Here is a 19,476-nt window from a genome sequence, read left to right on the forward strand (position 1 = left end):
TGTTTCTAACTCAGCTACAAAATATTTCCCCAACTAAACTCCTTTTCAAAGATATAAACTATTCAGCAATTTCTGAAGTTATCCACGTTTTGGCACATTTTGCATTCTTGCTTAACTCCAAAATCATTAAAGAGATACATTTAATGAAATAGTATCGGACAGCCAGCCATATGAGTAAAAGAGAAAAAGTTATCAAAATTAAATTCTGAAAGTTGCCGGCGGTAGCTTAAAAAATAATACTTTTAATGGAAAATGTTGGTTATGCCTTCATAGCTGCAAACGACCTAATGCGCTTGCAAGTACATTAACTGCAAAGCTGCCCATCCACAGACACACTCCGGAATTAAATAAATGTACAGTGGAGAAACTTGGGGGCGTTGACTTTGCCGCCAGGTTTTCACTGGAGCTCCCTGGCACTTAGTTGTCTCTGATATTAGTGTCACTTATAATATGTAGGAGCACCAAACACTTAAAATACCACGCACGGAGCTGGACCCGAGCTTGCGGGCAGAGCGCAGGGCGCGCGGGAAGGGCTCCAAGAGTACCATTTCCCGGCCGGCTCCCACACCACTAGCTTTATGTTGTAAAAGCCTCGGGTTTCAAATACATCCCGGGATCTTCTCTTCCCCAGCGCATGCATTTAAAAAAATAAATCACACTAGGGCATTTGGGGCAAAAGAGTTTTGAAAAGATCTGCTTTTTCGAAGCGCGGAGCCGACTCGCTGACCCAAGACACAGAGTTCCGTAGCCAACTTTTTTTTTTTCCCCCCTTATAAAGAAAACACAAAATAGAAGGAGGAAATGCAAAATAGCTCTCGGTAGGCATTTTTCGGTGGCAGAGACAAATGACGGGAGGGGGAATGAATCGGGTCGTTGATGAGGCTCTGTAAAGGGCATTTGAAAGATTCCGAGACACGAGGCGTTTCTGTGCCCACCTAGCGCCAGCCGCGGACTTGGAAGTGGCCGGTCGTGCGCACGGTTACCCCACCCGAGCCCCAGACACCGCGAAGGAAATCCGAGGTCAGGGGCGGTTTAGTAACCGCGGACTGAATGGCTCCGGGCTGGGGCGCTAAGCGGCTGACACAAACCAAGCAAGGACTTCCTCCGTGAGCCAGGTGACCCCGGAGGTCGCACCATGTCGTGAGCTGGGCCACTTGAGTTGAACAAGGCTCCACCACTTGCTGTGGAACCTCAGGCATGTTGCTTAACCTTTCTGTGCCTCAACTTCTTGCTCTGAAAAAATGCAGTTAAAAATAGAACACACTCTAGGTGGCTGGTGAAGAGAGACGATATAGTAAGATTTAGAACAGCTTCTGGCCGGTAGCAAACTCTCAGTAAATGTGAACTGCTAATACTCAATTATTGATGCTGTCTCTCCTCTATTGCAACCTCTCCAGACACACACAATCGTCAGACGCTTTAGGCTGCCTCCCTCTGACTCAGAGCAGCCAGATCACTCCTTCTTTGGCTCCGGCGCCTGGCACAGCGTCTGACGCAGAGCAAGAGCTCCATAAAAGTTTGCCGAAGGAAGTAAGGTTGGAGAGGGCTTAACCACACCCAGGGGCGCCCTTCGGCCTAGGTCTCGTGGGCTAGAGAGTCCTGGGGCTGGGGCGGGGGAGAGGGTGCCAGGTGTGGGGTTGATGGGGGGCTGGCCTGAGGCTGCCCGGGTTGAGCGGGATCCACACGCAGTCCCGGCCCTCCGAGGGGAGTTGGGGAGAATTGGCCCGAAGTCCGATCGCTGCCTCGGGAGACCTCTGCAGCCTGGGGGCGGCCTGTGGATCCGCCCGGGGCTCCTTGAGGAGGGACCCCTGGAGACTGGGGCGGTGGGGTCGGAAGGGAGCCCCTACCCCGGCGCGGGCCAGGGCCGTCGGTGGCGGCGGCGCTTTTCACCCCGCGGCGGCCCTACTACCTGCAGCAGGTGCGATCCCAGCTCCTTGGCGACGCTGTCCAGGGGCCCCGCGCGGCTCGGCTGTCCCCACGCTTCTCCTAAACCTGGACGGGGAATAAAGCAAACCGGTAAACAGCAGCGCCCAGCTAGAGGCCTCAGCACCCGGCGCCCCGCCGGCCGTCGCCCCTTTGCCTTCGATTAGAAAGGAAAAGGCCAGAGGAGAAATTCCCACCGAGGCCTTGGGTCCAAGCCGGCCAGGCCCACAGCTCCCTTGGGTCGCCCGCGTGCTCACGGCTCTGAAATTGCCGTTTTATTTGAAATGCCACAAAGTAATCTAATCTGCTTTGAAATCGGCCATCCTCGTAGCCAAACGGGGATATCGATTTGACCAGTAAATATTCCCCCAAGGGTCCTTCCTCTCTCCTTTCCCTGCGCCGCCGGCAGCCACGCACTTTCCCAAAGACAGAGAGGCCCGAACGTAAAGCCCTCGCTGTCCTGGAGGCAGCTTTTCCGGCATTAAAACAACAAAACAAACAAACCAAAAAAAACAAAACTTTTTCAACCCCCTGTAATCTCTCCCCTCCCCCGCCCCAGACTCTCCAGCCCTCACTGGGGCCCCAGGAGCGCCCACCCTCTTCCAATCCAAGAGCTACAGCCTGGGAAGGGGTTACCTGGGGGCTTCCAGAAGGCGAACTCCTAAGTCGCCGGCGGCGGGCGGGGTACGGGTCGAAGGCGGGGAGAGCCATGTGTATACTAGACGGTAACTGGGAGGTGTTTGTTGGCACATAATTGGGGTCTCGCAGCCCCTCCGCTTCTTAACTGTCCTTCCAAGGCCTCCGTTGCTCCCCACCACCTCCCCGAAGGCCACCAGTGTTGCAGAAGGCGCACCAGGGCCAAGGCAGCCCAGCTGGAGAGAACATCTCTCTCCTGCGCCCTCGGCTCAGCTGCCGTGACCCCGGAGAGCCCAGGCTTTGCCTGCACGCCCGGGAGGAAGCAGGAAAGCCGGGTGAGATTGCGGCGCTAAGCGCCAGCTGGGGGGACCCCAGCCGCTCCCTGGAGTCCTGCTGGCGGCCTGGCCCGAAACCCTCCAGCGGGCGCCGCGGGCCGGGCGCGAGGCCGCAAAGACCGAGGACCACAGTCCTAGCAACGCCCCCCCACCCCAGCCCCGCGAAGAACGCCCCCCAGGCTCTAGGCCCCTCGCGCGCCTCCCACCAGGGCTGCGACCCTGCGGGTGAGCTGTGGGTGGCGCGGGCGCGTCCGTCTCCCCTCCCGCCAGAATTGCGGGTCTGACCGGTCCCCTGCGCGCTGCTCCCGGAAGTGTGCGACCAGGGGCCAGAGCGAATCCGAGGCCCATTCCCGAGACCGAAAAGCCCGTCCAAGCAGGCGGCGGCGAGTGGGTTTCCGGAGAGCGTCGCGCAGGCACCCTGGGTCCCCCCACTGTCCCTGGGGCGCCCGGGGCACCGCGGCTTCTGGAACCCTTGATCCTAGCGGGCGGAAAACGCACCCCGAGGGCCTGGGTGCCGCCCAGCCCAGAGCACCTCCAGGCCCAGGGCCCCCGCAGAGACTTTGGAGACCCTTCTTTCGGCAACTTCTATTACGCAACTAAGGGATGGCCTTTAATTCTCCTCCTGGGCTCTGGAATTAGGGGTTTATCCTGGTCTCCCCATAAGGAAGTGGCTAATTTCCACATATTCCGATCTCCCAAATATGATCGCAGCCCCGCACCCCCCAGACTCCAGCACGTGAACGGAGGTGTCTCTTTAACCCCAGGAAATCACTGCCCACTCCACTCTCACTCCCAAGGATGACCACAGTGACCATATTATAGGGCCATTGGCTCTCACGGTAGGTCCTTCCTCCCCAGCACCCAAGAGGCCGGCCTACTGGTGGTGGCGTTGACTCCATTTAACCAGAAATGGAAAGAACCAAAATTTTAAAGCCTCCGGGGCCTGAATGAAGAAAAAACATAATAAGGGCCCAGGAATTCTGATGTCCGAAAATGGACAAAGGTGCCTCTGTAACTGTCCTTTACCCTGCTCCTGGATCCGTCCCCTGGTTTGGGCCAAGCCACCTTTGCCCAGCTCTCTGTGGCCACCGCCTCCAGCCTTGGCTCCTGACAGGGCCTGGGGCTCAGTGACCTGGGGAAATCTGCACCTTCTTCGGGAATGACCCCCCAAACCAAACTCCCCTGCCTGGGTCTCCCAAAAGCCTTGTCGAAAGCTCTGGCCTCACATGCAAACATTGGCTGCACAGGACAATTTTTCCGTATAATTCAAAGCCTGTTCTCTTATATCATTATAATTTTTCGTATTATTTCTTGATGCCTCCGCTTTGCCAGCGGAGATTTGGACCTGGCACGAGGGGGGGGCGGATGGTGGGGAGGCTCTCCTTAAGCATCCCTACCCCCATGCCACCTCACAGGGTGATGGTGCTGCCAGCTCTTCCAGCAGAAACCTCTTATGGGCGAGACTTTTTCCCTGGGCCCATAAAAATCTACTTTGGGCTGAATGCAGAGACTAAATAAGGTAAGGTTTGTAACAAAAAAAATCATCTTGTTACTATAAAGCCATACATACTCCTGAAAAAGTGAGGCACTAGGCCTGTGGCCCTTATCTAGACCTAACAAAGGGCTTTATTTGTTAGAAAAATGAGGGAAGGAGTGTACGGAAAGACTGCGCTAAGCTCCTCCAAGGTTATCAGCCATTGGTGGTCTGTCTTGCCTGATTCTGGGAAGTCCCCAGCCCACCCCATCCCAATGACTGCAGGGGAGCAAGGCGGGGGAGGTTCCCAACCTGGCCTGTGGTTTCCGGCCAGGGTTTGGGGTCCTGCTTGCCCTACATGTGTCAATAGGGGAATCAAATGGGCACTCCCTGCTACTGGGAATCCAGATGGCCAGGTCACTGGGGAGGGGGGTCAGCCACTAGGTCACAGGGAAAGGGAGCCAAGTGTCCCCTTTTCCCCTCTGCCTCCAAGGGTTTGTGGGTGCTTGCACTTGTACCCACACTCAGCGAGCGGACTGTTTGGTTTAAACCCCGTCAGGCCCTGCCCACCACAGAAGCTATCTAAATATGGTCCCCTCCTCTCTGGGTGCTCAGTCAGTCAGTCAACAAACAGCTCTTGGGTGCCTGCTGTACCAGGTCCTCAGCCAGGTGCAGGTCACAGACCATAAACATCAAATCACATAAACGATCTGATTTCCCAGTAAAGGGGACACTGTGCAGGGGTTCCCTCACTGTGAGATAGGGTCACCCTGTCAGATGAGGGGGACACACGAGTTGAGACCTGAAGGAGGCAGTTAGGTTCGCTCCTTCCTCTGGACCCGGGAGCAGGACTCACTGTGGCCAGTGACCAATGGGTCCTGCCCCAGAGAAGGGTCTAGACTTGGATAAGAACTTCCAGGATGGACAGCGGTTCTCACACTTCCCCGAGGGCAACCTTGGGTATCTAAAATGGTGGCAATTCAGTCCTCTTCCGGCCTTGGAATGGTTCGCGGTCACTGGGTCCCTGAAAAGCCCGGCCTTTGCACCCTTTTAGAAACCCACAGCTGCACAGCGGCCCAGAGGGGGTGTGAAGGGGGTGGTAGGTGGAGACACCCCGACAGGGTTTGGTCTGGGTGGGGGAAGGGAGGGGATTCCAGCCCGGCCTGCCTGGCCACGGGCCAGTGTTGTACATGCACAGACCACAGACAACGGAAGCGCCCCGAGACCCGGTCGCCTGACGCTTAGACCTTGCAGGATGGGAGGGTGCCTCGGCCGAGCCCGCGCTCAGGAGCGCACGTGGCCAGCGCCGCGGCGGCCAGGCTTCCAGTCCGCGCCCCGGAGCGCCCCGAGCCGGTCTTGGGCGCTGGCCTCCGGGTGCTGAATCTGCGGCGCCCGCGCTCCACATCCTCGCTCCCAACCTCCAGAGCCCCCGCAACTCTGCGGTTCCCATCACCACTGCCGAGCTTCCCGCTCCGCCTCTGTGAACTTTCCCTCCCGGACCCGGCGCACAGCCTGGCGGGCTTCCAAGTAGAGACGGGGAGAGGGTTGTAAAAACCCACTTTATTCTAAAAAATAAGTCTACTTAAAAAAAAAACAACTACATTATTTCGGGCTGCGATAGGGAAAGGCCTCGGATCTGTGACTCCATGTCGGGTTAGGGCTAGTTTCTCCTCACCAAACCCTCTAAATCAAAGCGTTTCCATTCCCAACAACAATTTCTAGGACCGCCCCAACCCCCGCACCTCCCCTTGGCACTCAGGGGTGGGGGTGTGTGTGTGTGTGTGTGTGTGTGTGTGCGCGCGCACGCATCGAGTGGGAAGGACTCTGCCTGAATCTAAACCCAGACAAATCCAGCCACTGGAATAATTCAGGCCTCCAACCCCATTTACTGTGCGTGTGACATGTTCCCTTCTTTGGAGTAAAAGGCTGTGATGAGTGGTGCAGGCCCTGCCTCTCTCTCGCCCACACCTGTCTGGGATCTTGGTGGGGAGCGGGAGGAGGGGCTCTGTTCTCTTCCCACCATCAGCCCCAGCTTCCAGCTCCACTCCTGAGCTGGGACCTGCAGCCAGTCCCTCCTCGAGCCCTTTCTGTACAAGTGCCCAGGGGCGAGGCCACCCTCTGCCCCACAGCTGAGCACGGGAACCCCAGCTCCTAGGAAGAGGCCTAACCCTGGTGATTGGCGGGGGAGCTCCCGCAGCTCTGACTCGTACCTCCTGAGGCCCAGCGTGGGTCACCAGATGGCGGAACTTGCCCCGCGTGCTGCCCAGCGTGGTCACCATGCAGCTACGGCCGGAGAGCAGCAGACTTCTCCCACCCCGCGTGCTTCTGTGTTTCCAAAGTGCCCCCTCTCCAGAAGTGAGGGCCATGCTGCAAAGAGGGCAGGGAGACCCCGGGCCCCAGCGTTTCCCTGAGCCCTGTGAGTAGCAGGCCTTCCCAACCACGTTAACTCACTAAGCTTTCAATTCCGAATCCACTGCCACAGCCAGCCTTGCTCTCCTGCCCTCTTCCCTGCCCTTCTTCCTTCCACTTCTCAGTTCGCAGTTAAAGGGGAGAAAACGGTGGAAACCCAGAAAACCGCTCATCTTCCAACTCCAGGCAGTGAGTCCCGGAGGTCCACCGAGTGGGGCGCGCCACCGTTAAGGTCGCATCTGGCCCAAGGAAGGCAGTGAGCTCACAGGAAGGACTGACTGGAGTAAGAACACGGTAGATTTCCACCTGCGCCCGCCTGCTTCCTCATACCCGATCCCGGGAACCCTGCGCAGCGATGGAGGTGCTAATGGGCCCATTTTACAGACAAGGAGACAGAGGCCCAGCGGGGCAGCTTGACAGAGCCGAGCCTTGAACCGGCTGTCTGGCTTGCCAGCACCCCCAAGCTTGCGGACTGGCCTCCCCGCGGAGTGTCCGCCCGGCTCCAGTCGCCTCTCTGCCCCTGCCCTGGGGCTTCTCCGAGCTCCTCTTTCTCTCCTCCTGCCTGGGGGGTCTCGGGAAGAAAGGAGCCGAGGCCAGCGGCCTCTCCTGCGCACAGAAGCACAGGGGACACAGCGGCCTTCCCGCCTGCCCTGCCCTCGCGGGGGACCTTGGGAAAGGCCCGCCCCTCTCAGGCCTCAATTTCCTCAAATACTGAGGGTTAGCCTGGCGATTCCTGTGGTTCCTTCGGACTGCGCTCTTCATTTTCTAACTCCCAAAGTCCTAACTTGGCTTCTAGATTCTTCTTCACCCAGGGATCCGGCTTGGCTATCAAACAGCGAGGCCACGCTGCCCCACATCGGGTCCGCTCGGTATCTTTCCGTTCGCTGCCGAAAGCCGGAGCAGGTCCGGGAGTTCCCGCCGCGGCGCAGGACCGGGTTGGCCGCTGAAACCTCCCCGACGCCCGCGTCCGGACCCTCGCAGCTCCGCCAGGCCCCGTCCGCCTCCCGCACCGCCTCCCTGGCGCAGTGTCCCGAGAACAGGTTAAATCAGTTTCGCATGCTGCTTCCGCGCTCCCACCCTTCGTCCTTCAGAGCCACGGGAGGGGCGAACGAGTCATTTTGCGTAATTGAGGTCTTTCTAAACTCTTCTTTTTCTCTGCCCCAGGCACCCAGCTCCTCTACTCTCCAGTCGCAGACTGACTTGAGGGGGAAAGTCTGCAGGCCCCAGGCCTCCGGACGCGCAGGGAGGCGTCCGGAGGCTGCTGGCCCACCGTGCCGGCGAGCGCCCCTGCTCGCTGCTTCAACGCTGCAGGAGCCGCTGCGGTCTACATCACCGCCTGCTCCCCATTTTGGATGAATCGGGACCCCTTAGGTTCAGGACTATTTCCAAAACTCTAGGGCCACATAGTTCTCCCCGACCCCTCCTGGAGTTCCAATCTCAATGGTCACCCCCAGGAGACGCCCAGGCCGCCCCTCAACTAGACCACTAGGAACAAAGCACAGGGGCCTGGTGCTCAGGGGCCAGACCACAGCCAGCCCATCCCGGCAACCTGCTCAGGGCCAAGCAATTCTGGGTCCCAAGGCCTGCAGCCTCGCTTCGCAGCGCTGGAACCTACAGACCCAGTTTAATATTTGCAGGAGCATATACACACCACTTCCCAATTTTTAGTCGCTTTCCTGGAAATCCCCCAACAACAAGTGGCTAGCAATTAGCCCCTTTCTCCAGGCCTCAATTTCTGGCTTACTTGAAATCATTTATTCTTCTGGTCATTTCTTTGCAATTTGTATTTCCAGTGGGGTGGGAGGGGGACAGGAGAGAAGGCTTATGTCCTGTCTGGGCTCCACACCTGCTTTGCAGCATGTGGATTAAGAAACGGTTCACCCGAGCAAACCAGTTACCATCCCTCCTCCCAGGGTTGGAAGGAGACTCGGCTCTTATAAAACCCAATTCTCCTTTAATTTTCACTGAAAACTTCAGCAGGGGAGGAATCATCTCTACTTCGGTGGAGGGCCCACAAATAGCGTCCACTGGGCCGCAGCTCCCAGTCGGATGGGCACGAGTGGGAGGGGGGCACCTCGGTTGATCGGGGTTGGAAAGGAAAAGAACTTTCCCTTCTAAGAGCTCTGGGCTGTGGCAGTCAGGTCACAGGCTCCTGCTCCAGGGAGGAAAGTGCCCGCCTGACCGCACAGCCCAGCTGGAAGGCTCCGGTGAGGACAGGCCACCGCTTCTGGCCCCCTCGGCTCCCTGTCCCGTGGCGCTCGGCTCCCCAGCCAGCACACTGCAGAGCTGGAGGTCACGCTGGGGGACAGGCCCTAGGATCTCCACCTGGGAGGTGGTGTAAAGGGCAGTTTATGACCCAGAGACGATTACAAATAACAGACTTAGGGGCGCCCACCGTAAAGAGGCCGAGTTTACTGACTTTAGGTCGATTGCCTGGCCTGGAACTGCCTTAATGGAGGCGCCCTGCGCTGGAGAGACACCTGTCGCGGCTCTGCAGCGACCCTCCCCGTGCCCTGTGGCTAAAGTTGTCTCCCTAGTCGTGCACTGGCTTCTGATGCTCCAGAGGCTGCCACAGCTCTAGTGGCTCCTCGGCCTTCAGGTTGGGGGCTGCCCATCGGGTGCTGGAGCAGAGCGTCTCAGACAAGCGTCCTAATCCCTTCCGCCAGGCCGCAGCCAACATGGCTGGGGACAGAGACATTGGAAGGTGGTCGGTTCAGAACCACCGGGACACCAAAAGGGATGCCGTGGTGATCAGGCCTCCTCCAGCCCTGCTGCTCAGAGGTGCCCGCCTGGCAGCTACTGTCACCCACAGGCCGTGTGCTGGCAGGGAATGCCCACCCAGTGTGCCACCACTTCTGACCACTGAGAGCCTGCTGGGCCCGTGGGTCCTGGCGACCCTTGCCCACCACGGCACCTGCCCCTCCGGGCTTATAATCCAATCTAGAAAACAAGACTATGCTCAGGCCCGCCTGCCATTTCCGAATTAACCGCCTCCCTTTCTCCCCTGCCCCATCTCGGCTCACCTGTTTGAGCAGTCTCTCCCACCCTGACCTCCAGAGCCCCAGCCCCAAGAACGGCGAGCGAAGAAGAGACCACCTGAGAGGCCCGAGTCTGAGGCCCAAGTCCCTGCAAGTGCTCTGCTGGGAGCTGGGGCCTGCAGGGCCTGGGTCTCCCGGTGTACTCCACTCTCTCCCAGGGACCAGCAAGACGCTTCACTTCCGGCCCCGGGGGGGCACTGTGCTTCCCCTCCACGGAAAGAAAGTAGGAAGGAAAAAATAAAAAGGGGGAGTTAAAGAAATGAAGAAAGTAAGGAAGAAAAGAAGAAAGACCAGATTGGACTAGTACGCTCATGGAACGATCCCTGGTTCGCCCCCCCTACCCCCCAGCCCTGGGCCAGAAGATGGCCTGGTCTCTCACCAGGGCCCTGGCCCCTCTCTCCAGGAGGACCCGAAGTTCCCGGAGCGACCTCCCCAAGATGTTTTGGCACCGGCCGGAAGGCTCAGGCAGCCCCTCCGTGCCAGCTCTGGCTCCCCGCTTGGGTCCCCTAGCGCTCCCGGCCGCCCACCTGCGGCCTCACCTTCGGGAAAGACAGCGCGCATCTTCAGGTAGCTCGTGGTGAGTCGGATGATGGACGCCTTGTCCAGCTGCGAGGTGATGGCCGATGGCAGCGGGAGCAGCTTGGCCAGCTCATAAAACTCGCCATTTTCCTTCTCCCTCCTGGTCTTGGCCGCATTCTTGGACTTCTCCTTCATCGCGCCTCGGCTCCGGGCATATTAGACCCGGCCGTGCTCCAGGCCCGCGGAGCTCCGCTCTGGCTGCAGCGGCGGCGATGGGGAAGGGGGCCCTGCAGACCAGGTGAACGTGGGGCGCCGGCCGCGGGCAGGTGCGTGGGGCCGACCAGGGGCACCAAGACGCCTCTCTGCAGCCGTGGGCCGGGAGCTCGGCGCAACCCGGGGGCGCCGCCCCGCGCTCCTCCCGCCACCGCCCCGGGCGCAGCCTTCTCCGGGCCGGACTGTTCCGCGGCGACCAGAGCCCTGGCTTCCCGCTCGCTTCGGCTCGCTCTTCCTTTCTCCCTCTTGTCTCCCCTGCCTCGGCTTTCCTTAGGGGTGGAGAGCGGCCGGCGAGGAGGCGGCGGTGCGGTTTAGTCCTTGACCGGGTGTTCGTATCCGCTGCCGCGAGGCCCCTCCGGGCTGGAGGACCGCACGGGCGGCTGCGGCTGCGGAGCCATGGAGCGGGAGGGGAGCGGACGCGGCTGGGGCCCGGCCCGGGTGCGCTCTCCTGCCCTCCCTGGCGGTTCCCTGTGCCTGGAGATGCGGCGCCCGGAGCCTGCGATCTGTCGCGAGGCGCAGAAGCTCAGCGGTCCACGTGCAACCGAGCCGCGTTTGTTTATGGCGGACCCGCCTTCGGGCGGAGCACTCGGCCGCCGCGGCTCGGGGGGGAGGGGGGGCAGGAAGGGGGGGAGGGACCGCGGCGGGGGCGGGGGCGGCCAATCTCGCCTACCGACCCCACCGCGGCCCCGGAGTCACAGGCGCGCCTCCACGTCGCTGCCTCCAGGGACTCTCCCAGGAGAGACCCGCGCGCTCCCGGCCTCGAGGAAATCGCGGTGAGTGCACAGGGCGCGCGGCGGGGACCGGCTCTGGCGAGCGGATCGCGGGACCTGGGCGCTAGGAGGAGCGGCGGGGAGGGGCGGAGGAGGAAGGGAGGGAGGAAGCGGTGCGGAGACCTCCTCTGTGGCTCCCGCGCAGGTACTGGGTGGGCGCTGCCTGAGTGCCCTGCGGAGGAGGACTGAGTCCTCCGAGCCCGCGCGGGCCCCGAGCCCTCGCTCTCCCCAGTTTGCAGGTCCGAGAGCCGAAAGTGGTGGTGGGGGGGGAGGCCGGAGGGGAAGGACCACCCCCCTCCCCGGGAAGCGGCGCGAGTAGGGCTCGGAAGTGACCCTTATGCCCTTTCTCTCCTGTAAACGGTAGAGCGAAAGGAGATGGGCGCCTTCCCTGGAGGGGTTGGAGGCCGCGAGGACGCGCGGATCGGACGGAGAGAGGGGCGGGGGAGCCGAACCTACCGGTGAGGCCTTGCCCAGGGCAGCGGCGGGAACAGGGCCCAATAGTACCCGTCCCTGAAGCCCGGTCCAGTGCGGCAGGAATTTCAGGGAAGCCGGCTGAGGCGGGTGCTTCAGGGCGAGGAGCACCGAGCGAGGGTCATCGGACAAGCGTTCGTGGTGGCCAGGGTGATGCGGGCAGGAGGCAGTTGGCGTAGGGAGGCGCAGTCGGAGACGCGGCCGGCCGTAGGGCGTCCCGGCGCTTTCCCTCAGGGCCACACGGGACCTCGAGTATACCCCACCCCACCCCGACCCTGTGCCTGCAACCCCGGAGGATCCTCCTAGCTACCCCGGCCACGAGGTAGCCCCCCATCCCTTCCCTTCTAGAAGCCCGAGCCCTCCGGACGCGGTGTGGACGCATGCTCTGGGAGGACTCCAGCTTCCTGGCGCGCGGGGTCAGAGGGCAGCCGCAGTGGACGCAGGGCGCGGGGTCCTGGGGTCCCTCGGACGCGTGCCGAGGCTGTAGGCTGTGGGGGCCTGATCTGGAGGTCAGCTCGGGAGGGGAGACGCCGGAGCCTTGGGGCCCAGCGCTAGGATCTCCGTCGAGGTGCCTTCTCTCGCCCCCGGCCCGGGAGGAGCCTGCGGCTCCGCGCGCTCACTGCCATTACAATGACTTGGTACTCGCCTCCCTCCCCCGCGTCTCGAGGGCAGGGCCTACGGCGACCTTGTCGGCAGCAGGCGCTCGTGACCCTTTCCAGGGACCCCTTTGAAGGTCAGAAGTTCGATGGCGTTGGAGGCGTCGTAGTTCCCTCGGCGGGCAGGACAGCGTGCGCAGACCCCGGCTCGGCCTCACCTGCCCCGGCGCCCTGCGGAACCCACAGCCGTGGCCTTGCTCGAAACCCCCGAGCCGCGCGAGCTTAGGAGTTGGTGCCTCCCCACCAAATGCCGGGCGCACGTAGGAACCAGCACTTTTCCTTGGGGTTTCGGATCCAGGAGCGCTTTCCTTTTTCCAGCCGTGCTCGCAGAGGGTCGGGGATGGGGCGCGCGAGCGGCTCGGGTACGCAGTGGCCAAACGCAAGGCTCCCGGCCCGCTTCCCCGCCCGGAGTCCAGCACCCCGCTGCGGGGACAGCTGTGGTCTCCCGGCTTCCGGGAGAAGGAGCTCCAGGGGGGAAGGGATTGCCGGCTGGGCCCCGCCGCCGCTTGCTCAGGCCGCCCCCGTGTGCGCTCCGGCACCTTCCTGGCTTCGGGAGGATTTAAGGCTTCCCTCACACCCACGATTTCCGATCCTCAATTATGGACCCGGGAGAATTCCTCCTGGGCTTGAAAGGGATTACCCAGATCGCAGAAACATGGTTAAGTGGAAGTGGGAGAAACTCGACAAGTAACAGGAACAGAAACGTTCCTTAAACCAAAGTTCCCGGATTTCACGGGAAATTGTACTTGAGATCTCGATACCCGGTCTTCAGCAGTGGCAGCCGCTGTTGCATCTGCGAGACAGGTTCGAATCGCGTGGTGTGAGACGTAGCATAACGGAGCGTTTGAAGATTCGCAGATGTTTGGCTGTGGGGCACTTTAGGGCCCACAGTGTGCCCCAGCAAACGCCCAAGTGGGCCTTTTATCACCCTCCCCCCAACACATTCATTCAACACACACACACAGCGCGCGGAGATGGGCCTGGGCTCCCACACAGCACCACCGAAAAAACGCAAAGTACTTAGGCGCGAACTTCGAGGCTTCCCCAGATGGGAAGAATAGTCATGTCTGCGTGGAATGGCGAAGGAAGAACCCCTGAGCTTGGATGGGGTCGTCCCAGGGCTCTCCCTGCCGAAGGGAAAGCCTGAGGCCCTTAGGACACCCACAGGATAGAAGCTCTGTGTAAATTGGAAAAAGCACTAAACGCGTGCTAATTGGAGTGATGAGAAGCCGGCCGGTGGCCGCCGGTTGGGACACCTACTGCGTATTCCTTGCTCCAGGGCTCCTGGTGCAGGTAGTACCTCCTAGTCTATACTTTGAGTCGAAAGTCGAGCGCGTCGCGCAGAGCACGGAGACGGGCCCGCAGGGGAGAAGCATAGGGCAACGAAAGACCCCTCAGTCCCGGGCATCACCCAGAAACGGCGGTTCTCCTACTGGCCCAGAAGGAGTTGGCAGAATCTAGAATGACGAGAGGCTGGGGGCAGGAAGAGGGCAGGTGGAAAGAGGGGTCGGACACCTTGAGTCCAATAAGCTTTTGCCGCGCTTGCGGGACGCCACCAGCCCCAGTCTGTCCTGCTTCCAGCGCCTAGGCGCACCCCGAGGCGCACGAGCACGCCTCCGCATACCCCCCACCTCTTAGAAATTTTCCATTAGGAAACTGATCTGGAAGAAATTGAGGCCCTAAGAGGAAAGGGGCGGGGCCCGGCCGCCTCACATCTGCTTGGATTTTCCGCTTCAGATGCTCCGCAACTGTTTTTCCCCGGGGCCGCACCCGGCGCCTACCTGAGGCCCATCCTCCGCGGAAACCGACTTTCGCGTGAGATCAAGGGGAAAACGCGCAGATGTTCCACTAGGGATGGGCTGCTGCGGTGGCAGAAAGGGATCAGAGACTTTGTCCCTAAGGAGGTGGGGAGGGGAGGACTTCTCCCAGGCCTAGCACTAGATTTGGGGGAAGGGGTTGGAACCTCTGAAGTGGTGTTTAAGGAGAACTTCAACCGCCCAAACAAGCCGAGACAGCAGAAAACCCAGGACTATGGAGATGTGAACCTATTCGACTTATAAACTCTTGTCTGCACAGGCAATTAGCATGATGTGGTTACTTCAGAAAATTCCGCTTGGGTTCAGCATCACAAAATATGAGTATTTCAAGGCTGGGAGGCGCGTTTGGTCTAAGCTATCTGAAAAGGTACTTCGATTTTTCACTCCTTTCCTTGTGTAAGAAAAGGAAACTTTTCTGCGGTCATCAACTTTTTCTGCGGTCATTGCTACTCCCAGAAAGGCTCGGACAACAATTACAATATTACTACCCATTGAGTAAAAGTAATTACAGATATCCAGAGCAATTTCGTAATGATTCGTTCCCTGAGAGGTCGAGACAGTAACTCGCTCTGCTCACACATTCCTAAGTAGTAGAGGGAGAGAAGTTTATTTCTTTTTGTTTTGTTTTGCTTTTAATAAGTTATTTCACTGGAAGTTACCCCTTAGGAGAAAGTGTTTGCTTTTAGGTTGGTCGGCTTCTCTCTGATTATTTGATTACGTCACAGTAACTAGGGCAGATCCGCCCTCCTGCACAGGGTCCTGGGGTCCCTTGGTGCTTGTGTGTTCGGTCCTCGGCAGGGTGCCCCAAGTGGCTCTGCGGGGGGTGGGGGTGGGACAGGGAGGGGAGGGAAAGAGGCACCACCCAGTGCGGGATTATTCCCACCTCCCAGTCGCGTATCCCAGCCTGCTCGAGGCAGACTCTGCTCCCTGGGATTCCGAAAAGAGCGCAGTCCTTCTCGGACTTGGTTGTCCCGGACGACTTCGGGTTCTGGGATTGCGGGCTTGAGGGGGCCCTCTGGGGCAGTGCCTCCTATCCGAGGAACAGAATAGCTACTGCCTACTTCTCTCCCTCACTCAAGGCGTTGCATTTAGGGATCAAAATCAGTGTCACTGGTAATTAATTGTAGTGATTAGCACAGTCCCCAGCGAGGGCCACGGGGAGCCATGGAAGCCGCGCCAGGTTTGGGGAAACGGCCCCACGTTTCTTCTAATTTTACCTGGGGGGCGGGGGTGGTGGTGGTGAGAGGGCAGCCCTTTCCTCTGCACTCCTTCGCTGTCTCCCAGACCCATTCCCGCTTTCTCCCCCGTCTCTGAGAAGGTGCCCGGGACTTCGGCACCCCTCCCCGTGCACACACATCCAGCGTCCTCCGGAGAGAGCGAGGATTCTGCAGCGCCCGGCGCCCAGGAGCGGCGCTCAGGGACCGGCCAGGGATCCGGGCCGAAGGAGAGGGGAGCCGAGTGTCCTGCGCCGACCTCCTGCGACCCTTCTACGACCCGGCGGCACGAAGCCCCCGCAGCCCGCTCCCAGAGTGCTCTCGCTCCGGCTTAACAGAAACGTCGCCTCAAAATCCTGGTTCGGGAAGAGGCAGCCCATCCGCTCCCCGGCGAAACCTCGCTTTTCGCCTCCAGCGAGCCCGCGATCGTGCCTGGAAACCCTTGAGCTGGAGGAGTCTTTGCAGTCTGGTGTGCGCTGAAATTCCTCAGTGGTTATATCAATGACATGCCGCCTTGAAATCCGAAAACCAATGAGTTCATTAACGACGGCGCTGAAACCGCCTTTCAAAAACATCAACCAAAACTTTTCCTTAAAAAAAAAAAAAAAATCTACCCACCAGAGACACATATTTCTGCACATCAAAGAAAGCACAAACATGATAGGCTTAATTTTCTTTTCCTAGCAGGTAATAATAGTAACAGCCAACCCTTAATGTAAGGCTGACTATAATATAGGGCTATTACAATACTTTAAAGACACAAACTCGTTTTATTTAATTAATATAATTATTAATATAATGTTCGCAAAGCAAAGCGAACACTGAGGGAAACCTCCCTAATCTGAACAAATCTGTAGGAAGAGGTACGCTAATTCATTCGCGGTTTAGTAGAGAAAGTTACACAAAGGCCAGCGGGCAGGCGGGCCGGCTGGGTCGGCTCCCTCCAGCCTGGCCTGAGCGCGCGCAGCCGTCCCAACCCGGGGTGTGGGCATCTTCCTTCTTCGCGCAGATTTTTATTTTTTTCTTTAGTTTTAAGGGCTGGCATGGAAGGCGGGTTTCCTGAGAGGTGTGTATCCGGGAACACACTCTTCCATCCGTGGAGGAGAAGGAGGAGACGCCCACAGCAGAGGGCCGTCCCGCGTCAGAGGTTTTGGGCGCGCCAAAGCCAGACTTCAGAGCGGCGGGGGGCCACGCCGGTAGGGGGACCGCACCCCATCCGGCATGGTACGCAGGCGGTGGCGGGGCCCCCTCGCCGGGTCTCCCTGTCCTGGGACGAAATCCGGCTTTGGAACCTGCGGGTCCCACTCGGGGACACGGGCCGAGCTTCAGGCTTCCCCGTCGCCAGAGGTCTTCTCAATTCCGCAGAAGAGACTCGGAACTCCTACTCCCCACGCTGGGTGAGGGCCCAGAAGGAGATTGTCTCGGACAGACTTTGCGGTGTGGTTCCCGCCTTTTGCGCTCTCGGAGTCTCGGGATCGCCCGCGTGGTTAGAAACGCGGCCTGGGCAGGTTGGCGGAAGGGGGCGCAATGCGCACGGCCACTGGAGAGGCTCAGTACACACGGAGGGGTCAGGGGCCTCGGTGCGCACGGAGCGGGCGCAGTGCACGAGGGAGTGGGGAGCTCGAGAGCACGCGTGCGCGCAGCGTTCACGGCTGGGGCGCAGTGTACACTGGGGAGGGCCTCGGTCCGCACGTAGCCAAGCGGGCGGGGAGCTGGAGCGGACGCGGCTGTGCGCGCTGGGAGGTGTGCGGCACGCTCACTTGCGTGAGTGGGGCCGTGCGGACCTCGTCTGGCGCTAGCCCGTCTCCCGTGCCCCCTGTACTCGCTCGGCCTCGGCTCCGCTCCTCCCCCCGGATTCTTTCCACGTGGGAAGTAGGGACCAGAGCGACCCGGGGCCCGCGTGAGGTCTGGGGAGTGGGTGAGAGCCGGTGTATGTGGATGAAGGGAAGTCTGGTGGAAATTAAGGTGCCCGTACTTTCATCTTGGCTTCGCCAAAGATCCCCGAGCCGTCCCCAGCTCGCGCGCTCTTAAGACCGGATCTGGAGTCGAGTTCTCACGCTGGCGGCTCAGCCTTCTTGGAGGGAGATCCGGCGTGGTTCCCAGACTGAGGAAGAAGGTCCAGCTCCCCTCCGCCGTTCTTCTCCCCCTCTTAACTGCCCCAAGACAGAATTCCTTTTAGGTGCCAGAGCAAATACCCTGGAGGAGGAGGCACGGGGTAGAGCACGTTTTCGTATAAAAGCAGAATTTTAAATTTAACACTTTCCCTCAATTCAGGAATATTTTCCCTGGCAAAAGTATCGGTTAGCTGATAAACTACAGGGTGGATCCAAACTGTGTGGCTTATGAATATTTTTGGCCCCGACTTCAGCACCGTCTTCATTTTTTAGAGAGCGGAAACAAAATCATCTTGGTTATAGCACCAACGTTCTTTTCGCCCAGCGGGTGTAGACAAAGACATTATTTAATCTGAGTACGGAATTTTCTCTGTACTTCTCTCCCAGAAGCTTTTGAACCAGGCGGGGTGAGCCTTCGGGCGCCGGGCAGATTTTCACGTTCAGGGGCACTTTGTCTTCGCTTTCCCTTTTACGGGAGGGGTGGTCAGGGTGTGAGTGTGCGCGTGGCTTCATGGAGTTGTGCAAATGCTACGCCGTTCCCAAGATCGAAGCTCATTAAACCGCTTTATTATGGTGGTGTGAGACCTAGTTTCAATCTCGCATTTCATTTTGAAGCGTTCCTACCAATTGCCGGGCCCTGAGCAGGGCGTGGGGGGCGGGGAGAGGTGGATACTTGGAAGAGTTTATTGCGAAATCTAACTTTTGAATAAATACAAGACGGCGTGGGGAAAGAAACGGGCGGTGGTGAACGCCGTCGGAGGAGAGTGGCCCGGTGACCTGGCGAGGCAACAGGCGCCAGGTGCCACGTCTTTTGGGGCTCTCAGCACGGTCTGGACCGAAAGCGATAGCCTCAAACACGTGTTGAACACTTTAAACACGGTAGTGAGCACAGGAAAGCGCCTGTGTGAGTCCGGTTTACTCCCTGGACCGTTGGGGGCCAGGGAGGGAAAAGCCCAGCGCCATGACTCCTCATGCACAAATAATTTTAGTGTTTATTGATGTCTACTTAAAGTAATTGACCAGAAAATACCTCCCTGTTTAAGCAACATAAAGAGTGCTCCGTTGAAAGCTAATTGACCTATTTATATTTCTGTTTAGCTTGATGTCTACATCGTTATTTTTGCAGAAGCTGTCAACTCTGCCAAAGGAAGGAAAGTGGAAGCTGGGGAAGCTGCACCTGCAGAAAGTGCTAGAATTTCCAGGCTAACCCCCTGCCCAACTGTCCTTTAAGAGTACTTGGACCTTACCTGATTGTTTGAGATCCAGCAGTTAGATTTTCCTAAGTAAATCCCAGAAATGGAAATTTGTGCTCATTATCGCGCACAAACACTTTAATTTCTGAGTGGCCTGGATTGATCCAGCAGGCAAAAGGTCCTTCCTGCGGTAGACGTAGCAGATCCTGTAAAAGCTGAAAACTTTCAGCCGAGGGTAGAAAGGCAATAATTTAGACACACAGAGAAAATCCCTAGCTAGAAGAAAAGAAAAAAATGCTCCAAGTGAAGTTAGAAAATTTATATTTGTACAAAAGTCCTTTGAACCTTGTTTGACAGTAAATGTATTTTGCTAGTTATGTGGGTGGATCTGAATTTCTCAGCGACCCTTTGCATGTGTGAATCTGAGATTCATTCTCAGCAAAGATGACTAATGGATCTTTTAGGAATCTATGCTTTAAAGTTGATTTTCTGCATTGGTTGTGGAAGCAGCTTCACTTTAGATACTTTACGAGATGGTTGTCAAGGGAACCTTGGGTAGAATTTCTCAGGAGTGTCTCTAAAAAACATAATTCATAATTAAAAAATGATTCATAGAAATCACCAGAAAAATTAT

The 19,476-nt window shown here is 58.6% G+C and overlaps 2 protein-coding genes across 12 annotated transcripts in view; one reads left to right on the plus strand and one right to left on the minus strand.

Annotated features, from left to right (window-relative positions):
• The window catches only part of SIM2 (SIM bHLH transcription factor 2), a 46,368-nt gene extending 35,832 nt beyond the window's left edge, over positions 1–10,536 (minus strand). For both annotated transcript variants that reach the window (XM_082394588.1, XM_082394587.1), the window contains exons 1-2: positions 10,355–10,536; positions 1,910–1,992 (exon numbers count right to left, since the gene is read on the minus strand). In XM_082394588.1, the coding sequence (XP_082250714.1) occupies positions 1,910–1,992; positions 10,355–10,529 (258 nt within the window). In that variant the 5' untranslated portion in view covers positions 10,530–10,536. The remainder of the gene's footprint in view (positions 1–1,909; positions 1,993–10,354) is intronic.
• Positions 10,537–11,003: 467 nt separating this feature from the next.
• The window catches only part of LOC309629981 (uncharacterized protein), a gene marked incomplete at its 5' end in the record, with an annotated part of 85,222 nt that continues 76,749 nt past the window's right edge, over positions 11,004–19,476 (plus strand). For 2 of the 10 annotated variants that reach the window (XM_082394595.1, XM_082394594.1), the window contains one exon: positions 11,004–11,380. In XM_082394595.1, coding sequence (XP_082250721.1) covers positions 11,004–11,380 — 377 coding nt within the window. Of the gene's footprint in view, positions 11,381–11,410; positions 11,836–15,639; positions 16,933–19,476 lie in introns of those variants that run through there. The other 8 variants (XR_014245348.1, XR_014245349.1, XR_014245346.1 and 5 more) reach the window with 7 other exon arrangements.

The sequence above is a fragment of the Balaenoptera borealis genome (assembly GCF_965194805.1).
Source record: "Balaenoptera borealis genome assembly, chromosome: 5".
Taxonomy (NCBI): domain Eukaryota; kingdom Metazoa; phylum Chordata; class Mammalia; order Artiodactyla; family Balaenopteridae; genus Balaenoptera; species Balaenoptera borealis.